We start from the raw sequence: 19,838 nt of genomic DNA, 5'->3' as shown, positions 1-19,838 counted from the left end.
GAATTGATTGACTCATATCATTCAGCTGCTGAATATCAAGATGAGTGATAGAAATAATCAGAGTATGATACAATATATATCAGCAATTTCCAGCTGAGTATATTTTGTTATAGTCTTCAATTCCATGCTCTGCTTGCTGTCTCTGACTTTGATATATTATATATTTATATATATATCAGAGCTGATCAAGTATTGTTTCATCATTCATTATACATCAATGTCATTCTGATTCAATTTTATGATAGAACTCTTATCACAGACTGTATGCAGTGTCATACATTCTCTGAGCTTAAATTGTTCCCATTGTGTCACTATATATACAGTTACTTTGAAGAAGCATGTGCTAACTGCAAATGATATGATTATACAGCACACTGCTCTCTTCACAGCTCTGCAGATCAGTCTGATATATATAATGATTTTTATAATAGACAGTCATCACAGCTACAAGTAGACTGGCCGTGTGACCATGCATGGGACTGGGACCAAATTTTTCCTTAGTCCCATTATTAGATATCTTAGTCCTGGTCCCATATAGTGTTTAGTAAATTAGTCACTTTACACTGTTTATATTATAAATCTAGTCCCAGATCATGTTTTACTAATAAATTAGTGGTCCCAGTCCCATTTGGTCCCATTTTACAAAATGGGACCAAATGGGACCATGATTTACCCTATATAGGTTGGCAGCGATAGATTAGCAGCGATAGATTAGCAGTGGTAGGTAGGTTGGCAGCGGTAGATAGGTTGGCAGTGGTAGGTAGGTTGGCAGCGGTAGGTAGGTTGGCAGCGATAGATTAGCAGCGATAGATTAGCAGCGATAGATTAGCAGCGATAGATTAGCAGTGGTAGGTAGGTTGGCAGCGATAGGTAGGTTGGCAGCGGTAGGTAGGTTGGCAGCAGCGATAGATTAGCAGCGATAGGTAGGTTGGCAGCGGCATAGATTAGCAGTGGTAGGTAGGTTGGCAGCGGCATAGATTAGCAGTGGTAGGTAGATTGGCAGTGGTAGGTAGGTTGGCAGCGATAGGTAGGTTGGCAGCGGTAGGTAGGTTGGCAGCGATAGGTAGGTTGGCAGCGGTAGGTAGGTTGGCAGCGATAGGTAGGTTGGCAGCGGTAGGTAGGTTGGCAGCAGCGATAGATTAGCAGCGATAGGTAGGTTGGCAGCGGCATAGATTAGCAGTGGTAGGTAGGTTGGCAGCGGCATAGATTAGCAGTGGTAGGTAGATTGGCAGTGGTAGATAGAGGATCTAATAGCGAGCCATCAGGGCATTGAGCACTAAGCAAGATAGGGGTAATATCTCCACCAATCATATCATCAGATTGATGTATTATATAATCATCAGAATGGGACCAAACTTGAGTCAAAATCATGATCAGTCCCAGATCATGTTCTTATTTTTGATAGTCAGTCACTTTACATGGAATATCAAGATTTTTTAGTCCCATTTCACTCATGTTTTGATAATTCTAGTCACTTTACACTCCCATTCTGATCCTGGTCCCACTAAAATAATGCCAAGAAATGGACTGGGACCAAACCAAACCAAACCAAATGTGAAATTCATGGTCCCACCGGCCAGTCTAGCTACAAGCATCAGCAGCAGATGATGTGAGTTATGATGCTCAGTCTGATGCACAGAATAATCTCATTCTCATTGAATAGAGTATATATAAAGCTTTCATTTTTCTGTTCTGTTCTGTTCTGTTCTTTCTCTTTGATCTTCATTTCTTCATTATTATTATAGATGTATATATATTATTATTATAGAGTTAGGTCTAGTTGTATGAACTGTGTATGACACTCAGACAGTTGACTTGCACTTCTACACAGTGTCTGAAATCAGTAGCTTTTTAGTAGAGATGAAGCCAAGCAGATCATTTAGCTAGTGGTTATATAATTTTCTGTGTACAAAGTCACATATACCTGAATTTAATAGTATTTCTCTTACTAAATATAAGTATTCTGTGTGGGACGTCTAAGTGGTTGTATTAGCATGCAGGCAGCTGAGGCATATATGTGCGGTGCGCTAGTCCGTGATAGGCAGCCTAGGGCCAACACCTCCCCTCGGACTAGCAGCCGTACAGATATCTATCTATCTATCTAGAAATCCTATTATACATGAAATTGCAAAATCAAATCAAATCAAATCAATCAAATCAAGCTATTCTTTATATTCTTTCATTCTTCTATCCTTCACCCTTTCGGCATCTGTGAGGCTTCGGTTCGTGGTAGTAGTATTGATGTTTGAAAACTTCTTTGGCGGCAGTGGTGGTGGTGGTGGTGGTGGTGGTATTCTTAATGATAGATCTCATCATGGTCATCTTTGTGGTGGCTCTGGTGGTGATTCTTATGGTGATAGAGATGGTTCTCACAGAGAGTTCTTTGGTGGTTCTTGCAGGGGATTCTTCAGTAGATGGAGAAGCAGTGACAGTGGCTTGTATAGCCAGTTCCATCTCATCCTCCCCTTGTTTGATATCCTCTTGATCTCTTGACAGAGAATCAGAGTTTTCAGCTGATTTTTGTAAGGATTTTCCCATCCTTCTGTCCAAATATTCATTCATTCTCTGCAGACATTCATCTTGTTTTTTCAAATATTCATCTTGCTTTTTCAAATATCCCATCATCATCTGTATCAAGATATCGGTTGTTGGTGTTGGGCCCGGTGGCCCAGGGGTAGTGGTAGGTTCGTATTCAATATCATCATTGCTAGCTGGGGTATCCATCCCCATGGTAGCTCGAGTTCTAGGAGGCATTCTCCCCCCTATATCAATCAAATTTTAATCTTTTTCCCGCGATCAAAGCTCTTCTAGCCTTCGTCAGGATCCCTTCTGCTGATCAGCGTAGCAGTTCGCGAGACGTTAGATGGGCAGTGGAAGGTTTAATAAAAAAACAAGCAATCCGGGCTCATAACCTGTGGGACGTCTAAGTGGTTGTATTAGCATGCAGGCAGCTGAGGCATATATGTGCGGTGCGCTAGTCCGTGATAGGCAGCCTAGGGCCAACATTCTGTATGTATGAACATGAAATTGAACACACACCAGCAATAACCAGGTTATATGCAGTGGCATTGATGGCTGAGTGACTGCGCCTCCGCATATAACCTGGTTATTGTGAGGGTCAGGTTCGAACACGCCGTAACCCGACCCACCTATAACTAATTCAATAGACAAATGGACAGCAATAGTAGTAATGACGATGAGAGCAAGAAAGTGGATGGACCCGAAGGTAATTGATCTATGTATTATAAGACATACTTGTTTAGGTGCTAGGGGCTAAGGACAAATGTTCCACAAAAAACATGAGACAAACAGGCATAATACAAAGATACAAGGGCGAAAGAAGCGATCATGATAAGTACATGTATGTACAGTACAGCGCAGCGAGTCTCGACACAGGGAGCAGCGATTGTACTAGGCCAGAATGATAATCGAAGGAGAACCCTTGACATATAGTTAGTTATAAGAATCTCTTTAGAGAGGGAGAACTGCACAAACGAGAAACAATCGGAGGCTGCAGGCTCTCTCGGTGGCGTTGAGATAACAATAAGAAGCGGGACAAAAAATTTGCAAAATCTAGACTGCCTCCATCGCACAGAGGGTTTCATCGGACTCTAAATAATAATAGTAATAGTAGCTCGTCAATAGTAATGATATTTACTGGCAGTTCCCCAGTATTCTTCTTCCCTTTGCATCATTCTCACTGCCAATCAATCCCCCCAGCACTTTTCTGCAGCGTCTATTTCTAGCTTCTTTCCTTGACCTCTTGAACTCTTGCTGTGATGGAAGTTACTCTGCGGTGACTCAAAGGGCCGATCCACTCGCTGGTTCCTCCGTCCACCAAATTCTAAACTCACTCAGTCAATTACATCACTTCACTTCCTCTGACGCGGCTGGTCTGCACCATATTTGACACTGAAAACGAGACGATCCGCCCTCTACACATTGTGTGTGATGGCAGTGCTATTTTCCTTCTCTTTCATGTCTACGATCGAGCACTAGTCCTCTCTCCTCAAGCACCAAGTACATCGTTGTTCCTTGACCAGTTTTCTGCCAATTTCTCCCCTGTCTGTCGCTTCCTGTTTACTTCTCCAATACTCCGTACATAAGACGCCCATTATCGCGGAACCTCGATCTTCGTATTGCCGTTTGCGCGCAGCCAGCTTCCTGACAATCCTACACGTTGTGCTGGCCATTTGTCACCTAAGCTTCAAGTCTCCAGCGGTGACACATCAAGAGAGCTCGTATAGCGCAGGCTACCTATCCTGCAACACGCGATTCGTATTTCCAAAGCCATGGCCGCTGTGCTACCCGTCATCCCAGAGAGGACTTCACTACCGCCATCGGATCACCATCGACGAAAGCGCAACAAACCATCCACCATAGAAACCCACAGAACCTACATCAAATCTCCCCAGCCCGAATGCTATCCCGTCACCAGCATTTCAATATCCTCCGAATCGTCCTCGGGACGATCTTCGCCCATCTTCTCGTCGATTTTTGTCCATACCAGCCCTCCCCCAATAACCCTGCCGCCGACACCAGAGGAGCCAGAGGATGACGACATATTATTCCCGTCGTATGATACCGCATCCTACCATGAAGAGGAAGAGAAGTCTTCGTTCATCCCGCCTGTCCACATGCCCAGCTCCCCCTCAATAGATCAATGGAGAAGTGATTATGTGATGCCTCGGATCGTGGGTGATGATGCTTCTATTGAGGATGAGCCAACAAGGCATGTTGACTACCTCTCGCACGATTGGAAAGAAGAAGATATCTGGAGTTCTTGGAGATATATAGCTTCCAGGAGGGATGCATATAACAACGGAGTGAGACTAGAGAATGCCGTATGGCGGACATGGACGAAAGCGAAGCATCGACTTGGCACGGTCACTCCTGAGTCACTCAATTGGTATGTCTAATCGCATTTTCCTTCTCTGCTTCGTGATATACGGGATATGGCACATTGCATCTTGGGATTCTTTAAAAATCTAATTCTCTACAACAGGCTAAAAGATTGCGATGTTACTTGGCTCTATGGTCCTTTACAGACGGCATCCAAACTCCCCCACTCCACCTCATCCCCGCCTCCCACCCGCCTTTCCCCACCTAGCCCCTTTCTCAACAAAAAACCGATCCTCAAAAAGAGAACAGCCTCTCAAACCATTCTCCAACGCTTCATATCTACACGCACGCTCCTCAGCCATGCTGGTGCAATCTTACAAGCCCGCGAAGCGGACAACATGAGAAACAGGCCCGGACTAGGGAGGTCAGCGTCCGACTATTATGTTCCTAACGCCTACTTTGAAAATTCAAGTAGTAGTCGTGCAACGACTGTTTCTCCCGGCACTGAATCGCCCAGCGAGCGGCGTCATATTAGCTTCAACGATGAAGTCTCACAGTGTATCGCAGTTGAAGGGAAAGACGATTACTACGATGATATGGACGACACGACCTGCGCCGTAGACGACGACGATGATATGTCTGAAGACAGCGTTCTTGAAATGCGACAGGTAACCCCGCGGCCACCGTTAAGCAGCCAGAGCACCCCACGAAGCAGTTTTAGCAGCGATAGCAAAACCATCGCGCCGTTACCGCCAACCACTTTGAAATATCGCAGGGATACCCCCGAACCTGACGAGGTTGACATCGTCGACTCTGCAGCGGCGAAATCATCGCTGTATTCGTGGTGGCCACTACCTGTTCCCCGTCTATCACGTTCATCTTCGACGGAAACGCTTCGTCCTTCGAAGAAGCAGCATCAGCAACAGCCAGAACAACAGCCCAAAGCTCGTGATAATTTCCTCTTGGATGATGAAGGTGACGGCGATGACACCAACTCCACCACCTCAGACATGGATATGAAGTGGCGAGTATCCAGCCGGAAAGTGCTTGACGAGGAGACATTGTCGACGTACAGCGGGCCATGGTTCACGGATCCCCACAAGCGACAGTGGAATAACAACGATGATGCCCATGGCCAATATCACAATTATAATTACAATTCTACTCACAATTCTTACACCAACTCCCATACTACCCCAACTAATAACCATAGTACTTATCCTAATGATAAAAAAAATAATGATAATCGGAGCCCCTCATATCTCTCCTCGCGAGACCAATTCCTATCCTTCGACTACGACGACTTGTATACTACGGGAGATAAGAGCGGATATGATGACGACGACGATGATGATGAGGCGGATGGCAGGGCTATGAACTTCGGCTTCATCGGCAAGGTTGTTGACACGGTGAATACGGCGAGGGATATTGCTCATGTTATTTGGAATGTTGGATGGCGGAGTTAAAGAAGAGAAAACAAAAGTGAAAAAATGAAAATAATAGAAAAAAAAAATGACGAGGGAGAGGGGGGGAAGGAGTAGGTGATGCATATTTTCTAGATCTAGAGCGCAGAGGGTGGTTTTCTTCATTCTTGCTCCAGGGATACTTGCTGTATTTCATTTACTATTTTCCCTTTGCCTTTTTTTTTTTTCCTTTTTGTTGCTTTTCCCCCCTCCAAAACGAAAAGAGAAACAAAAGGTCCCTGGAACAAATAGGCCTTACTGAGGGCTTGTAGATAGTGATTTCAGACTAACTACATATAAATACATAACAAATACAGTGTCCAGCCATTGTTTTCCAATTCCTCTTACCTCTTTTTCCTTTTTTTAATTCTAATACTTTTCTTTCCTTTCCTTTTCTTTCTTTTCTTTGTGTGTGTGTGTGTGTGTGTGCAATTTATCGTACCCTTTTCTCTTTTTTTTTTACAAGAACCTACCAACCATTACCTGAGTTAGATAAACCAATTATTTCGTAACGCACAGTCACCGGATAGATACCAATAAGATCGATAGATAACCTTCAGTCAGCTAAAGACAAGAGGGGTTGGCGGCCATTGTTCACAACATATCCCTCTCCTAGACTTGTATTACAGTTGAGCCCAGAATTTGGATTTGATCTTTCCTTTGGAAAGCTGGAGGAAACAATCGAGGGACTTTTTTTTAAAAAAAAAAAAAAAATTTTATTCTGTAATTTTTTGTTGAATTGCCTTGTAGCTTTTGTGATAAAGCCCTAGGGTTAACTATGTCTATAAGCACGTGACTGAATCTGATTCTTCGGACCAGAGATTCAAACCTCTCTGATAACAACCGACTCAAGCCCGCTTGGTCCAATCTCACCATTGGCTTTTTCTTTTTGCGATTGCGGGTTACCGGGGTTGGGGGTTTCCCGATATTCATCTTGTTATGCCGCCAGTTTGTTTCTCTGTCGCTCATTTTTACGAATTTTCATATCATTCATGCCGGAGCCCCTTTCTAGGGGCATATTATGCATCGGCGCCAGCTACGTTGGCAAGATATTTCCCTACCTGCCAACTTTGGGTTTGACGTGAACTTGGAGAAATATTTAGAAAAAAAAAAGAAGAAGAAAAGGAACAAGGTCTACACAAGCATTTCTGACCGCACTACGGGAGAGGAGAAGCCAATTGATTGGGTTGGAAGCGATCCTGTTCTCTCGCTTTTTCAAATTCCCCTGCTTGCGGGCTAGAATACATATGTCAACAACTGCCGTCGCATCCGAACCTGTCTACTAGAAACTACACCTCCCTGAAAACACGTCCACATTGCTACAAAACAGCCATGGAGGGTGTCAACGTCTCCGAGCTCGTCGAGCGGCTGGGCAGCGATGAGGACGCAGTGCGCAAAATGGCCGTTTTCAAGCTCCAATCGAACATCGGCGACCCGTCGTTCGCTGACGTGTTCATATCGGAAGGCGGGTTGGCGAAGTTGAAGTACCTGGCGTTGACGGCTACGGGGAATACGCTTGCATACAGCCTGGCGTCGTTTTCGCGGTTGCTGGAAGTTGATAAGGGGTGGGAGTGTGTGGAACAAGATCTGGTTACGAGGGTCAGTTTTTTTGGGGTTCCTGATTTTCACAACTTTTTTCTTTTTCTTTTTCTTTCCTTCTTTTGCTCGTTTTAACAGATCGAAATATTTTTGACAATTTTGCTAACGAGCAATGGTGTGTTATTGTGGTGCTTCTGTAGATTGTTGAGCTTATCGTTACCCATCCGCTTGTGAATATCCTTCGTGGCGCGATGTCGATCTTAGTATCCATCGTTTCTCATCCACATACGAGCCAGCATCGCTCGCAAGAACCAGGCGTGTTTGGGTTCCAAGCGCTGAAACCTGCAATTGCGGTCTACCCACATTTTCTGGAAATGCTTGTCAGCAGGCTATCGTCCGCAGACCATGCGCTGTGTGCCAATGCGCTGCAGTTAATTAATTCATTGATGAGGGACTCGATCATCAACGAGAGTGAGGCGGAGTGGCCCAAGTTTATAAAACGGTTACAGGATCTAGGTGTTATTCGAGCGGTGTATGTGTTGATGCAAGGCACGGCACTGCAGGACCTGGCTCACCCGCTCCTTGAGTTTCAATCATCGACAAAAGTCCTCTTGCGAAAGTGGAAGGATGTCCCTGTTGAATTAGAGAAGCCGGAGCATCGGAGGGCGTTAAAAGGGATTCATCTGGCTAGCAAAACTGAGAAGGAGAGGGAGAAGGACAAGGACAGGGCAGCGTCGGAGAAAGGGGATGACACGCAGCGGTCTCGAAGACATAACCCGGAGAAATGGAGGCGGCTTGGATTTGAATCGGAAAGCCCCCAGTGGGAATTTGAAGAGATGGGGTTCCTGGGTATGATGGATTTGACGGACTATGTGAGGAAGCATCAGGATGAATTCCAGAAAATGCTTTTGGAGCAATCTGCGAAACCGCCGCCTCAGCGATGTCCGATTGCAAGAGCGTCCCTGGCTATCACTTCAGTCCTCTATGAGCATTTCGAGGTTGAGAAGTCGGATCTGGACGATGTGAAGAGTTATCTTGTACTTGAGTCAAGGTCGAATTATGATAAGTTATTCAAACCGCTTCTTCTCCACTGGCCTAGATTACATGTCGCGGGGGTGCACGCGTTTTTCCGTCTGTGGAAAGCTACCGGCGCTGAACTGGAGGACTTTTCTAAAATTGTGGAACTGGTTCGAATCCTTATCGAATCTGTCGTCGGCGGCGCCGCGCGGACAAAGGATGTGCATGATGTTGAGGAGGAGATGGCGGAGTTCGAATACCAACGCCTTAGAGAGTTGCAGATGGAATTGCTAGAGCTAACTTACGAAGATGCATGGGGTCAACATCTACTCCAGGTCCGCGATGAGCTCCATCACGAAGCGCTACAGTTTGTGAAAGAGCAGCGCATCAGATGTTTGTTAGAGGGGGCGTGGTTTCCGACGGAGAACGCTCATAGTAAGGTGGAAAATGGGGTGAATAACAATGGGAAGCAAGATGCGAAACGCGCAGGGGCTCCGACGACTATATGTCGCTATGTGCAGTTGTCGCATAATCGACGGTACTTGCATTATGCCGACTTTGTGTCGATGGGACAGCAGGCGCCTGATTTAGAGACACTCACGGATAAAAGTACGCAAACTTTGCTTGTCCGCTTTCTGATAAGCCTACTAAGAACCATAATTTAGTTGACCTTAACATCGTCTCCTCCGTCGTGTCCAATGTTTCCGCCTCTTCCGACGCGTCCTCCGGCTCTACCATAAAAACCCTCCCCCACCCATCCTCTTCCACCAAAATCAGCATCCACGGCTACGTCAGTCGACCTCCGGGCTCTTCCTCCAACAACAGTCCCCAAAAGCACCAGCATCAACGCAGCAACAGCAAGAACACACAAAAGGAAGCCGTCCTTCTAACACTGCACCCGCAATCCCATAGCATCGCATCCGAGTGGTTGGATGGACTACTAATGCTGCTCAATCAGCAGCCCATCACTGCAGAGACGAATAAATTGATTAACCTAGTTAGTAATTATGGGCTGAAAATTCGGCTGTTGAATATCAGGTTTGATGATGGGACGTTCGTAGGAGATCCGCCTGAGATTCCAAGTCGAGACGGGCTGGATGAGGATTATTATTATGACATGTTTGGGGGGAGTTGAGAGCTTAAGAGGGTGCGGTCAGATTTCCATTTTCTGCCTTTCAAGTCCATTTTGTTTCTTTCATTTTTTTTCCCCTTTTTCATTTCCTTCTTCTTTCTCCGGAGGTTTTCTTGAACGCAGGCTCGTAGTTTGATCAGGGGATCTTCTGATTTGATAGAAATATGTGTCTGGTTTTTTATTTTTTTGTCCCTGGTTGGAGTTTGAAAACCGGTTGGCCTATTTTTCCATTTCCCGTTAACTCGCGCGTCCGAGGGCCATGCGATTTCGTTTTTCAATTTCGGTTCGTGTACAATTTCTTTGCTTTTTTTCCTCCGGGTTTGCCCTTTGTTGTAGATAGATACCTGCCCTTCCCTGCCACCATGTTTGATTATCATGAGAGGTTCAAGTTGTTTTTGAATTGTCTTTTAAGGAACACCTCATATTAGTATCCATGGATAGAGATTCTTTTTGTTAAATACCTCCTTGATAGCTGATTATACAGACACCCCATCTTTTCCATATATAAATGTTCATCTCATTTGCTGCATGATAAGCGCAACGGATGCTCTGCGAGACTTAAATTCATTGACCAATAAAAAAGTCACGTTACCGCAGAGCGCTCTAGCCCAAGCATTTGACAGGTTCAACTTCACTATGCGTTTTCACGCGTAACCACACGCCGGCGTTCATACGGATAAGTAAAGGCGTATACCTCGTTTTAAAACTACTTTGCCAAAACCAGCCATGACCTCTGAGCCCAATTGGCACGAGCCCACTGCCACATCTCTCTCACGTCCCTCCCATGTCCGCCCCACGAACCGCAAAACGGCAGCGGAGGCTTGTCGTCCTCTCTTCGGACGACGAGGAGGTTAACAATGGCACTCAAAATCATGAGAATGTAAAAAAAGATGAGGAAGGAGAAGACGATGACTATGTTGAGTCTGGACGGAGGAGAAATGTTCAATTGAAAGAAAGAATTAACCGAGGTGTGAAGAGGAAGATTACACCAGTGCCGAAAGGAACCGTTGCGTGCCCATCGAGGACGGAAGCGTCTACGGCCATTCCTGCGGTTGCTGTTGCTCCCAAACTGATAACAAATACGCTTCCTACATGCTTGTTGCAGAAGCAGACACAGAAGCGCACCCAGAAACCGTCCAGTTCACAGCAAAAGCGGCCGGGCCAGCCACGCTCCTTACAGACGACTCCCGGCTCATCTCCTGAGAAGAAGAGGGGGAAGAAAACCCATAGTCGCCCGGAGGAGCCCTCAAAATCGTTGCATTCATTTTTTGCTAAGGCCACGGAGGAGGAGAGGTGGAGTAGGAAGAAGGACAGCGTTGGCCTTGGTGCGGGAGTGGGGAGCAGTGTCACCGAGGAAACGGACCTTGTGGAAGAAATTGAGGACGATGACAAGGAGGAAGAGATAGTGGATTTCATTGAGGATGATTCATATGAGGAGTTATTTGCAAGTCATATTTTCAGCAGTGGGAGCGGGAACCGGGTGCAAGGGGGTAATAAGACAGGCTTGCACCTGGATCGGAGGAAAGCGAATGATATGAAGGGTCGACAGCACATAGATACAACGAAGTCTACGAGCGGGCTTGGGAGGCGATTTCTGCTTCCTGGTGGGACTTCAACTGCGCATGGAGTGGAGCCGAGCCGGGCCCGCGACTCTACTTCGCCCACTCAATTGTTCACGAGGGGGATACGCCCATGGGCGGAAGAATATGCGCCGACCGATCTCGATGAGCTGGTGGTTAATAAAAGAAAGGTTTCAGATGTGCAGAAGTGGTTGGTGGATGTGTTTAGTGGGAAAAGCAAACGAGTTGAGTGCTATTATATCTCTTCCCTTCGTATCCTTATCTTTGCAGGGCGTTGCTTTCGTCGACGGTTGCTATCAATTATGCTGACGGGGGCAGAGAGTTCTTGTTCTCAGGGGCCCAGCTGGCAGCGGGAAATCAACTACGATATCGATACTTTCCAATACCATTGGATTCGAGATAGTTGAGTGGAAGAGCCCATTGGGCTCAGAATTTTCGTCTCAAGGATATGTATCTATGGGAGCCCAATTCGAAGATTTCCTTGGGAGAAGTGATAAGTTTGGAAGCCTTTTTTTGAGTGGCGGCGGGCGAGAGCCGTCGCATTCGGCAACACATGGAAATTCGGATCATCTCATTGCTAGTACTACAGAAAAGCGACGTGTTATTCTTGTTGAGGAATTCCCGAGCTCCTTGAACCAGAGTTCATCAGGCTTGCGGGCGTTCAGACTTGCTTTGCAGAGTTACTTGGTGACAGCGACTCCTCGGCAACCGTTCGACAACCAATTCATTCGAGACACTAATATATCAAGCCCCCCTCTCATTATGATCGTTTCGGAAACTATGCTGGGCTGGGGAGGTATTTCCTCTGACAGCTTTACGGTACATAGATTGCTCGGCCCTGAAATTTCGAGCCATCCTAGCGTGAGTATAATCGATTTTAACAGGGTAGCTCCAACCTTCATGTCCAAAGCTATCGACCTGGTTCTGAAAAAGGAAGCTCGTCGATCGAAGAGAAAGAGAGTTCCGGGACCCGAGGTTTTAAAGGCATTCGCACAAATGGGAGACATAAGGAGCGCGATTTCTGCGTTGGAGTTTATGTGTTTGCGAGGTGAGGAGGATACAAATTGGAGTGGAACCGTAGCTGGTCGCATGAAAAGGCCTAGTAGAGGTGGCATACCTCTTACGTCGATGGAAAAAGAATCACTAGAAATGGTTACTCAAAGGGAGGCTAGCCTGGGTATATTCCATGCGGTGGGTAAGGTGGTGTATAATAAACGTGAAGATCCTACGATTTCGCACGGACTCGACCCTCAGCTGCCCCAACCTCCACGACATCTTCAATCTCATGCGCGACCCAAGGCTTCCCTAGTCTCAATCGATGATTTAATCAATGAGACCGGAACAGATCTCCAAACATTTATTGCAGCGCTACATGAAAACTACTTACTCTCTTGCACTGGCCCAGCTTTTGCCGACCATTTTGAGAAGTGCATTTCATACTTATCAGAAACGGACATTTTGGGGCCTAGCAGCCGATTTCACAACACGCAGACAAATCGAGGCGGAGTTGGTTTGGCGCGTTCCTCATATCAGGGTTTTGGTTCCAGCATCGACATGCTCCGCCAAAATGAAATTAGCTTTCAGGTAGCTGTACGGGGATTGTTGTTCTCTCTGCCTTTCCCTGTCAAAAGGAAGGCTCCAACAGGTATGCGAGCAGGCGACGCTCATAAGATGTTCTTCCCGACTTCGATGAGACTTTGGAGGCAAAACGAAGAACTGGATGGGCTGTTGGATTTGTGGATGCGTCGGCTCACGGATCCTACAACGGGCATGTCCTCTGGAACAACTATTCCACGGCTGGACGGCGTGGAATCGTGGAAGAATCACCGCTGGGCGGATGGATCTTCTAACCACGATCATGGCCATGGATCCGCTGGGGATACATCTGCGTACCCATCACATGCGGCTCGAGCAATGATCTCTCGTGAGGAAATTCTTCTGGAGCGCCTACCGTACTTACGCCTGATTTCTCGAAACCCGCTAGAACGTAGGGAGTTAGAAAAAATGACCCAATTCTCTGGGGTTGGTGGACCAAGTGAGGAAGAGTTTGTCGATGTTGGTATAGAAGATACCTCCTATGGTGGCGGTTCTGCGATGGACCCCTGGAGTGCACCTGCAGATAAGGATGTCATTTCGCCGCAGAAACAGAGACAGGGGATCAAGCTGGGCCAGGTACCTGCGAGTAAGCCCTTTGCGCCCCAACTTGCAATTCCAGTTCAGGAAGCTGTTGAGAAGTTGGTGCTTAGTGACGATGATATAGAGGATGAGTGATCTGATTTGGCCTGATTCATGTAGTATCTTGCCTACGTTATTTTGTTAACTTTGGCGTGGGTTGATAGATTTGAGGGAGTCTGGGGAGGATATATCCTGTTCATATTTCTTTTACTTGGCGTCAGATTTTCAGAATAGGATTTGGGTATTTGACTGAGGATATAATATATTATAATATGACCATTCCCTACTACAAAAAAATATTTTAGATTTATTTTAACAATACAAGCACGATTTAGAAGGTCAAGGAATATATATTGATTGCACGTAGTGATCTGGATGATGTGATACATTTAGCTTCCCGCACCAAATATAATTCCGAATTGACCAACGCCCCTTAGCTTGTACACCCAAGGATCCAAACATCAAGGTCAACACAGCACACTCGTCCAACAATGCCCTGACAGCTACATCATTCGTCCCGATTGGAACCCTCGGGGTTGTTGGGTAGGCTGAATTTGAAGGCTAGTTCATCGGTTTGGAATGTTCGTTGCCGCTCCCTCTTCTCCCTCTTCTCCCCAGCGACTGCTGTGAACTCTGCATTCCATGCGCCGTAAGCATTGACTTACTTTAATCTTAAGCTATATAGGCCAATTAGCCGTGCGCGTGAAACTATACAAGACGAGCTCATGGCCGACTCATTAAATGATCCTTCGAAGACGCAATGGCTGAAGGGCAATGCAACTGGCACTCGGGATTCAACTAACGGCAATGGCCCTACGTCGCGCAGCAGCATGCTCAAAGATCCTGGAGATAGGCGATGTGAGGTTAAACAAGGAAAGCCTGAGGTCGAGGATACAACGGATAAGAGCCATGGCCTTACAGCGGCAGTTGTTCAGACGACTATTCCAGTGTGGCTGAATATTGGCATCATGGTGTCCTTGATATTTGGCGGGTGCTGTTCTAATGTAGTTGGGCGATTGTTGATATTCCCCGAAAATTTTCTTTTCTTCTTGCAAGCCAGTACTAACAAAGGCGTTTGAGACAGGTATTTGCTCTGGAAGCTATCGTCAAGTGAGTTTTGCTTTCTGGACAGGGCGTGATCGTTAAGCGATGATGGTTTGCTGACCCAATTGGCTTGATGCAGAGACTACCCAGAATCTGGTAAAGCCAGCCCTTCCTCCGGCTTTCGACAGATTATATACGAAGAAAATTTTTCTAACAATTGCTACGCCTAGGGGTGCTGATAACATTTACTCAATTCGCTTTCACTGCGTTCTTCACCCTTCCCAATGTCTTCTCATTCTCCGCCGGGCCCCGATCATTCTTCCTTGCGCCTCGGAAAGTCCCTCTAAGATCTTGGGTGATATATACCGCTTACTTCCTCTCTGTAAACGTCATCAACAACTTCGTCTTCGCATTCAGGATCTCAGTCCCGCTTCATATCATCATCCGAAGCGGCGGCCCCGTGGCGTCGATGATAATCGGCCACTTATATAATTCTAAGACATACACAAGAACTCAGATCCTGGCAGTAGTATTGCTTACAGCTGGGGTGGTATGTGCCGCGCTGGCGGACGCCAGTGCCAAGGGCAAATCTCTAGATATCGCGCTCAGCACGGGGAAGGATGACGGCCCTGCATTGCTGACCAGTTTAACTGGATTTGCGCTTCTTGGGCTTGCAATGGTCCTTGGTGCCTTTCAAGGTGTCTACGCGGACTGCTTGTTTGAAACTTATGGCCGCAAAAGCTGGCGCGAATCGCTTTTTTACGCCCATTCTCTCTCCCTCCCATTTTTCATTCCGTACTATTCAAAACTCATATCCCAGTTGAGAGTAATATTCGCATCTCCGTCCGTCCTAACCTCTCTCTCTGCTACGTCCATGCTCGCAAACACCACATCCAGCGCCCTCACACAGCGCCCTTCTACAGCGGCAATTACGACTGTAGCTTTTCTTTCTACGGGAAGTTTTCTAAGCCCTGCAATATCCTATCTTCGCACCCTATCCGAGCAGTCCCTAGTTTTCCGATTTTTTTGTCAAACGCCCATAAAAGTAGTATACCTAATACTCAACGGCCTAACGCAATATGTTTGCATCCGCGGAGTGCATCTTCTCTCTGCAAATTCATCTTCTTTGACAGTTACTGTGGTGCTTAACATTCGAAAACTAGTCTCGCTAATTCTGTCTGTATACGTATTCGGGAATGTACTTGTAAGTGGAGTATTAGTAGGTGCGGTATTGGTGTTTGCTGGTGGGGGGTTGTATGGGTATGAAGGGGCAAGATTAAGGCGGGAGATGAAAGCAAAGACAAAAAGGCAATGACATGAGTCTGCCACTTTCTAACACATGGCTTTTTTTGGGACCCTTTTATTCTGTTTAGAATAGTTGCTTTTTTTTGCTTCGACTCGGTTTTCTTTTGGGATATGTCCCAGGCTACCACTATTAATTTACATACTGAGAATCCTTCTTATACGTTAATCTAATGCATGATAATCTCTACCCGCCCTAGTGTCTTCTGGATACAGAGAACTCTGGTGGGATATCGATATTACATTGCCTCAGTATTAAGGAATAATTTATATTGTATTATATTCCTCTGATACCTCGGATGTAACAATCACGATAGTAAGGAAACATTGGAATTCTCAGGCCCAAAACAATAAAATAAAAAACATCAACTCGCGCGACGAAAACAAGATCCAAGTCGATATAACAATCCATCCCTGACTAATCACATACGGAGTGACAAAAAAAGCGCCTACGCATCCGTTTTGATGATATCGGCAGCCCGCTCAGCTACAGCATATACTGTCGCCATAAGATTGGCAGGTGGGATAACAGGAAAAATACTTGCATCACACACACGCAGATTGAGCGTTCCATGAACGACCAGATTCTCATTAACGACACCCCCCTGGTCCTCAGGGAGCATTGCAGCTGTTCCTGAGAAGTGATACGCCGTTGTTACCGTGTCACGCAAATACTTCTTCGCCGATTCTACATCCGTGAGGAAGGAGTCGGAATGGTTTCGTCGTCCGTTTGGTTTTTTGAGATATTTGGTGAGTGCTTCATTCTCGTGCAAACGTTCTACATCAAGCAGATTTTGGGCCAAGATCTCGATATCCAGTGGATGGGAGAAATAACGGGGGTCAATTGTTTGCTTATCCTCGGGATTGGCAGAGGATATATGAGTATGGCCGCGAGAGAAGGGGATGCTCTGCATAACTCCTAAACTGAGATAGTTACCGGGGAGGAGTCGGGTCCCAACGAAGCAGCTTGTGTTAGCTTCGTGAAGGTTGGCTTGGGCGAGAAACATAAACATGTCACACGTAGGCGCTTTGTGTGTTTCGAAGATGTCGCGGACAGTGGATTGGAAGGTAGATGCAGTGGGCAAGTACTTATCGAAAAACCGCGTCTGTGATTTCTGACCGTCGACACCTGCAAATTCAAGAATCGGCATCAAGGCACTTGACTGAACCCCCCCGATAGTCATTGGACCGGCTTTGTGTTCGGAATACATCTGCATAGCAGATTGAGTAGCTTCGGGTTCTTGTCGGAGAAGTGGATCTCCAGTAACTACGCCGTCGACAACCTCAAAGCTTATTCCGCTCATCAAGTGGTCTTGCAAATTTTCTCCAACGTTTGGGTTATCAACAACGACGGGTATATTATATTTCTGAAGGATTTTCTTGTTTCCTATTCCGGACAATTCCAGCAGTTTGGGGGTGTTCAATGCTCCGGCGGTAATAATGACCTCTTTGTTTGCTCCGACGGTGACAAGCTGACCTTTAACGTCGACCTCGACACCAGTCGCGTGCACATCTGGTTTGGAGCCTTCTAGCAGCACTTTCTTGACGAAGGCGTCCGTTACAATACGTACTCCTGGGCGCTGCATCGCAGCAATGCCATATGTATTCGCAGCATAGCTCCTTGTTTTAGTTTGGGGATCAACAGCCGCAAGACTGCTAAACCCACCCGTTGAGGCTCCGGAATACGGGTCGGCGGTAACGTCGTAGCCAATGCTCTTGAACAATTCCACCCATGCTTTCACAAGCGGGTTTTGAAGTTGCCCCGGAAAGGAGACTTGGATGGGTCCCGAAGAACCGTGGGCAGAGGGCTCAACCCAGTTCAATCCCAGGTGCTCGCACGTTTCGTCATCAGGGAGATTTAAGGTATACGACTTCTTGTAGTACGGGTGGAGGTTTTTCCAAGTCCAACCCTCATTTCCTAGTTTGGACCATGCATCAATTACAAGCTCTGATGCTGAAACGAATGCCTGGCCGTTGATGCCAGAGGAACCACCCAGCATTTTGCCCTGAGCTGCGTTGATGGTTCTGTCACCCAGTGTTACCTATTCTCTGGACTGTTAGTGGCCGTTCCAAGGAGCATCATCCAGTACTCTGAGGGACGGGTAGTTGATAGAAACACACCTGGGGGACTGTCGCGAACGCCCAATCGGCATCCGTCCCAAACAACGTAGTCCAGAGAGCAGGAATGTTCACTCTGGGATCTTCAAGATGATTTGTTCCCGCCTCGAGAACGACCACGCTTGTGCCCGGATCCTCTGACAGTCTTGCTGCCAGGACTAGGCCCGCAGTACCACCACCCACAATGACATAATCAGCTGCAGTAGGAATCTGCGTGGTTGACATGATGAACAAAAGCCTGAAAAGAAGCTGGACGGAGACGAAATCAAGTCGACAATTATGGAGTTAGTTATGGGAAAAGGGATTTCGACAGATACATATATACCCCGCTCGCCCAGCCTAGATATGGCTGTGGCGTTGTAGGCATATAATGTGAAACGAAAGCCGAAAACCATCGCGTATATAGAATGCAAATGCCGATGCCATGATTAAACAATCTGTTAAGTGAGTGAGTTACCGGCATGGGGCATATAGTTGAGCGTGGTTAATAAAAAGTTGAACATGGTTAATTTTTCGGGCCGGAATAGGTGTGGTTTTGACTATAAACCATGTCAACCCCTTCTTTAAAACTACATGTGCTAGCCATATCTCCCACACATCTCCCACACATCTCTATATACTCTGAATGCTTCAGAGACAGTGATTTTATCATATTTTTCAGAGCTCTATTCCTTAGGTAACCTGGATTCTAACTCTTAGTTAGTTACTGATTCTAGCCCATAACCACTTTTCAGATGTTGGAGAACTCTGAATATTGAAGTAACTATGACAACTGATTAATAATATATACTGAGGGAGTGTAAAAGATGACCCGTTTAGTGGGCGTAGATTTTAGGAAGGGAGTGAAGGGCTGAGCATGGTTTATTCTTCAGACCCACTTTTTATAAACCATGTTCAACTTTCAGGGCCTGTTCAGTGACCCTGTCCAGGGCTGTATGAGTTTCTACAGTGTCAGCTAACAGACTTATACAGCTCTCTGCATGCTAATCTGGCTGAAAAAGGTCTAATTCACTTTATAAAGTTCAACAATGTAATTAGTTGGAAAAGTGGCTGATTTAAGTCTATTTAAGTTAAATCTGTGCTGTATAACTGACCAGCTTGAAATCTCCAAGCATCATCAAAAATCATGATAATGCAACTCAGAAAGTAATGATATAGATAATAATTAATCAGATTTATCAGTGATCAATCAGAGTATCTCAACTATCTCATCTAACACTCAATTCATGTATTTTGATTCATTTTTCACTGATATTTGATGTGAGAAAGTGATGATATAGTAGAATTAATAATCATCATCATCCAGTGTAAAAACTGCTTGTAAGTAATAAAAGTAATGTCAAAACATCAAACAGTTTACTATCCATATAGGGAAAGATGATAATAATAAAGATTTGCACGGTCAAAAGGCAAATATCCACTTTCTGTACGGCCCTGGCACCAAACAGGCCCTTTAAATAAACCACGGTTCAACTGTAACCCGACCGGCATGGCTGATGCCTGAACTTTGATAGCTGATTAACAATCTTGGACCCTTAAATTTAGACAAGTGCTGATGCCCAAACCTTATTGACCTTTCATCCAACGTCAGGTTTGTTTCTCTATATACACGGAATCATCGGACAA

General features: G+C 45.9%; 5 protein-coding genes across 5 annotated transcripts; 4 read left to right on the top strand and 1 right to left on the bottom strand.

Moving 5' to 3' along the window:
• Positions 1-3,956: 3,956 nt before the first annotated feature.
• On the top strand, positions 3,957-6,641 carry HCBG_03717 (protein phosphatase regulator REG1; the record flags this gene model as incomplete). The annotated part of the gene is made up of 2 exons (XM_045430766.1): positions 3,957-4,909; positions 5,006-6,641. The coding sequence occupies 2 exons, from the start codon at positions 4,293-4,295 to the stop codon at positions 6,306-6,308; spliced, it is 1,920 nt and encodes a 639-aa protein (XP_045288909.1).
• Positions 6,642-7,196: 555 nt separating this feature from the next.
• On the top strand, positions 7,197-10,448 carry HCBG_03716 (ELMO/CED-12 family protein; the record flags this gene model as incomplete). The annotated part of the gene is made up of 3 exons (XM_045430765.1): positions 7,197-7,904; positions 8,045-9,470; positions 9,527-10,448. The coding sequence occupies 3 exons, from the start codon at positions 7,638-7,640 to the stop codon at positions 9,994-9,996; spliced, it is 2,163 nt and encodes a 720-aa protein (XP_045288908.1).
• Positions 10,449-10,777: 329 nt separating this feature from the next.
• On the top strand, positions 10,778-14,013 carry HCBG_03715 (cell cycle control protein; the record flags this gene model as incomplete). The annotated part of the gene is made up of 2 exons (XM_045430764.1): positions 10,778-11,728; positions 11,892-14,013. The coding sequence occupies 2 exons, from the start codon at positions 10,778-10,780 to the stop codon at positions 13,842-13,844; spliced, it is 2,904 nt and encodes a 967-aa protein (XP_045288907.1).
• Positions 14,014-14,473: 460 nt separating this feature from the next.
• On the top strand, positions 14,474-16,288 carry HCBG_03714 (NST UDP-N-acetylglucosamine transporter; the record flags this gene model as incomplete). Its single annotated transcript, XM_045430763.1, has 3 exons — positions 14,474-14,739; positions 14,932-14,948; positions 15,023-16,288. 3 exons carry the CDS (start codon positions 14,474-14,476, stop codon positions 16,105-16,107), a joined length of 1,368 nt encoding a protein of 455 aa, XP_045288906.1.
• A 255-nt stretch (positions 16,289-16,543) lies between these two features.
• On the bottom strand, positions 16,544-18,437 carry HCBG_03713 (glucose-methanol-choline oxidoreductase; the record flags this gene model as incomplete). The annotated part of the gene is made up of 2 exons (XM_045430762.1): positions 16,544-18,136; positions 18,216-18,437. The coding sequence occupies 2 exons, from the start codon at positions 18,435-18,437 to the stop codon at positions 16,544-16,546; spliced, it is 1,815 nt and encodes a 604-aa protein (XP_045288905.1).
• Between the last annotated feature and the right edge of the window lie 1,401 nt (positions 18,438-19,838).

Source organism: Histoplasma capsulatum (assembly GCF_000150115.1).
Source record: "Histoplasma capsulatum G186AR genomic scaffold supercont2.4, whole genome shotgun sequence".
NCBI classification, from domain to species: domain Eukaryota; kingdom Fungi; phylum Ascomycota; class Eurotiomycetes; order Onygenales; family Ajellomycetaceae; genus Histoplasma; species Histoplasma capsulatum.
The sequence above is the reverse complement of the archived record's forward strand: the minus strand, read 5'-3'. Positions and strand labels throughout refer to the sequence as shown.